The sequence below is a fragment of the Fonticula alba genome (genome assembly GCF_000388065.1).
Source record: "Fonticula alba strain ATCC 38817 unplaced genomic scaffold supercont2.14, whole genome shotgun sequence".
Lineage (NCBI taxonomy): Eukaryota > Rotosphaerida > Fonticulaceae > Fonticula > Fonticula alba.
The window spans coordinates 317203-320058 of record NW_009242984.1 but is presented as its reverse complement, the minus strand read 5'-3'; the positions used below and the strand labels follow the sequence as shown (position 1 = coordinate 320058).

The window sequence follows — 2856 nt, the reverse complement described above, 5'->3', positions numbered from 1 at the left end:
CACATTGGTCCCGGAGCCTGGATCTACCGCGCCGCACATCCCCCCCAATCATTGCCCCCTGGTCGGGAGGGGGGCGGGGGCACGCCGGAGCCCCGGCGCGCCGGGCGCTAGACCGCGGCCAGCGGTGAGAAGGGACCAGAAGGAGCCAGAGCCGCGGGGGACGCCGGGGGGGGGAGCGCGCGTCCCGCGCGCCCGGCGTGTCCCCCCGGCCGTGCCCCTGTGGCGGCCGCTCCCCCGCTTCTGTTCTCCGGGGCTTCCTGCTGCGCGCCGCGCGCGGCCCGCGGGGCCGGGCCGCGTCCGCGCGCCAGATGCGCTTCGCCCCCCCCCCTCCCAAAGTTCCCCTCACGCCCTGAAGCCGTGTGCTACCGCCCCCCCCCCCCCCCCCCCCCCCTCCCCCCCCCCCCCCCCCCCCCGCCCGCCCGCCCCCTTTGCCGGGAGCTGGCGCAGGGGCCGGGACTAGCGCGTGAGCCGGAAAACGTGCATCCGGCCAGCAGCTGCCGGCTCGGCCGCACGCACGCGCGCGCGCGCGCGCACACGCGCACGGGCGGAACCACCCCCCCCCAGGCAGCAGGGCCCGGTTTGAAGCTCTCGCCCCTGGCCTCCTCCGGTGCGCGATCCCCTCCCCCTGCCCCCGGGCGTTGGCATGCAGTGTCTATGCTGCCGCCCCCCCCCGCCCCCCCGCCCGGCGGCCACAGGAGCCCGGGGGTCGGTCGGGACCGGGCGGCGCCTCCCCAATCGCCAAGCCCAGGGGACGAGACGCCGGGAGCCCCTTTTGACACTTGCCCCGGCCGGGCTCTGGCCCCGGCCGGACGCGAGCGACGGACGATACCCCGCCGGGCGAAGCCCATCCCGGCACCGGGGGAGGGGGGATGGCCAAGACCGTGTGAGGGGCGCGCGCGCGCGCGCGCGTGCACCCCCGGCACGGAGAGACCGAGAGAATGCCCCCCGGCCCGGACACCGCGTCGGGCGACCGCGCGAACAAATCTAGAGCGGGTCGGGCCGCCACCCCGACGCGCCCCAGCCCCGGGGACCGGCCGACAACTGCCAGCCCGTTCTCCCGGCGTGTCCCCCCTCCCGCCCCCCCCCCCCGGTTGCCAGCTCGCGGCCCCGGGCCGGCGGCATGCATGGGCACGGGCCCCGGGCGACTGAACTGGCAAGCACACGCGCGCGAATGCGCGAACACAGACACACACACACAGACACACGCTGGGGGGGCATCAGTGACGCCGGTGGCGGCGATTGAAGTGCCTCTCGTCCAGTGCCCCTCGCTCTCCGCCGCCCCCACCAGTAGCCAGCGCTTGGATCCTTTCTTCCCGCGGAGTTTCTCTGTGTGTCCCCCCCTCCCCCTGTGCTTTGGCGATCTCCCTCCTCCCCCTCCTCCTCCCCCCTCCTCCTCCTGCGCCTCCCCTCCTCTCCCGTCTCCCTGCCACCTTGTGCCTTGCTTCTCGTCCCTCGCCTGTGGTCCCTCGTCCCTCGTGTCGTTCTGCGTTTGGCCGCGCCCGGCGGCGCTGTACCTGCGTCTGGTCCCCACTCGCGCCTCCACTAACCTCACGCCCTGCTTCTCTCGCTCTCCTCCCTCCTCGCGCCGGCTCTCCCCCCTCCCCGCTGACGCCAGCTTTTTCCGGTGTTCGTCATCCCATCCCCCCTCCCGGCCCGGTCACGCTCACGCTCACGCTCACGCTCACACCCCGTCATCCCCCCCCCCCCCGTGTGCAGGCCAGCTCTCACGCGCACTTGACGACGTGTGCCCACATCGCCACACCTCCCTTCCCCGTTTCCACCCGCCTCCCCCCCAATTCCGCGTCCGCCGTCGCGCCCCATCCCCTGTGTCACCACCATGGAGGGCGGCCCGCTTAATGTCTATAATCTGGACGTCAGCGCCCTCGATCAGATCGTCAAATCCTTCCACAATGGCACCGATGTGCGTGCCATGCCCCCGCCCCCTTCCCCCCTCCCTCTCTGTTGTCTTCCTCCCTCCCGGGGTTACCCTCCCAGCCGGACACACTGGGGTCCATCGCCCGTGCTGACAACCTGCCCGCCCGCCCGCCCGCCCGCCCGCCCGCTCGCCGCCGCCACCCAGGTGATGAACGCCCAGGCCCTGCTGGTCCAGTTCCAAGACCACCCCGAGTCCTGGACGTGCGTGGACAAGATCCTGGAGAACTCCACCTTCGTCCCGACCAAGGTATGCTTCCTGTCGGCGCCCCTCGCAGTCGGCCCCCGGCCCCGCGCATGCCATGCTCACCCTACTTCGCTCCTTCCCCCCTCCCCCTCTCCTGGCACAGTTCCTGGCCCTCCAGATCATGGACAAGCTCGTCCAGACCCGCTGGAACCTGATCCCCCGCGAGCAATGCGAGGGTGCGTTGGCTTTTGCTCCCCCCCCCCCTCCCCCGCCGGCCTGCCTGCGCCCCGCTCACCTTCTTTCTCCTTCCCTCCCTCCCTCCGTGCCGTGTCCTCGCTCCGCTCGCGGGCCAAAGGCATCCGCAACTTCCTGGTCACGCACGCCATCTCTCTGGCCCGCGATGAGGCCTTCATGTCGGCCAACGCCTCGTACATGCACAAGCTGGACCTGGTCATCGTGCAGATCATCAAGCAGGACTGGCCTCACCGCTGGGAGTCTCTCATCCCGGATCTGGTGGGATCCAGTAAGACCAGCGAGAGCATTTGCGAGAACAACATGATCATCCTGAAGCTCCTCAGGTGCGACCTCCTCCTCTCTCCCTCTTGCTCTCTCCCTCTTGCTCTCTCCATCTTGCTCTCTTCCTCTTGCTCTCTCCATCTTGCTCTCTCCATCTTGCTCTCTCCATCTTGCTCTCTCCATCTTGCTCTCTCCATCTTGCTCTCTCCATCTTGCTCTCT

At 70.9% G+C, this 2856-nt stretch overlaps 2 protein-coding genes across 2 annotated transcripts in view; one reads left to right on the top strand and one right to left on the bottom strand.

The window, feature by feature from the left end:
- Positions 1-39, bottom strand: part of H696_05824 (hypothetical protein) — a gene marked incomplete at both ends in the record, with an annotated part of 5221 nt that extends 5182 nt beyond the window's left edge. Inside the window, one exon of the mRNA XM_009499625.1 lies at positions 4-39. Coding sequence (XP_009497900.1) covers positions 4-39 — 36 coding nt within the window. The remainder of the gene's footprint in view (positions 1-3) is intronic.
- A 1357-nt stretch (positions 40-1396) lies between these two features.
- Positions 1397-2856, top strand: part of H696_05823 (hypothetical protein) — a 10210-nt gene continuing 8750 nt past the window's right edge. The window contains exons 1-5 of the mRNA XM_009499624.1: positions 1397-1626; positions 1717-1921; positions 2081-2182; positions 2283-2355; positions 2475-2697. Of these exons, the coding sequence (XP_009497899.1) occupies positions 1838-1921; positions 2081-2182; positions 2283-2355; positions 2475-2697 (482 nt within the window). The 5' untranslated portion in view covers positions 1397-1626; positions 1717-1837. The remainder of the gene's footprint in view (positions 1627-1716; positions 1922-2080; positions 2183-2282; positions 2356-2474; positions 2698-2856) is intronic.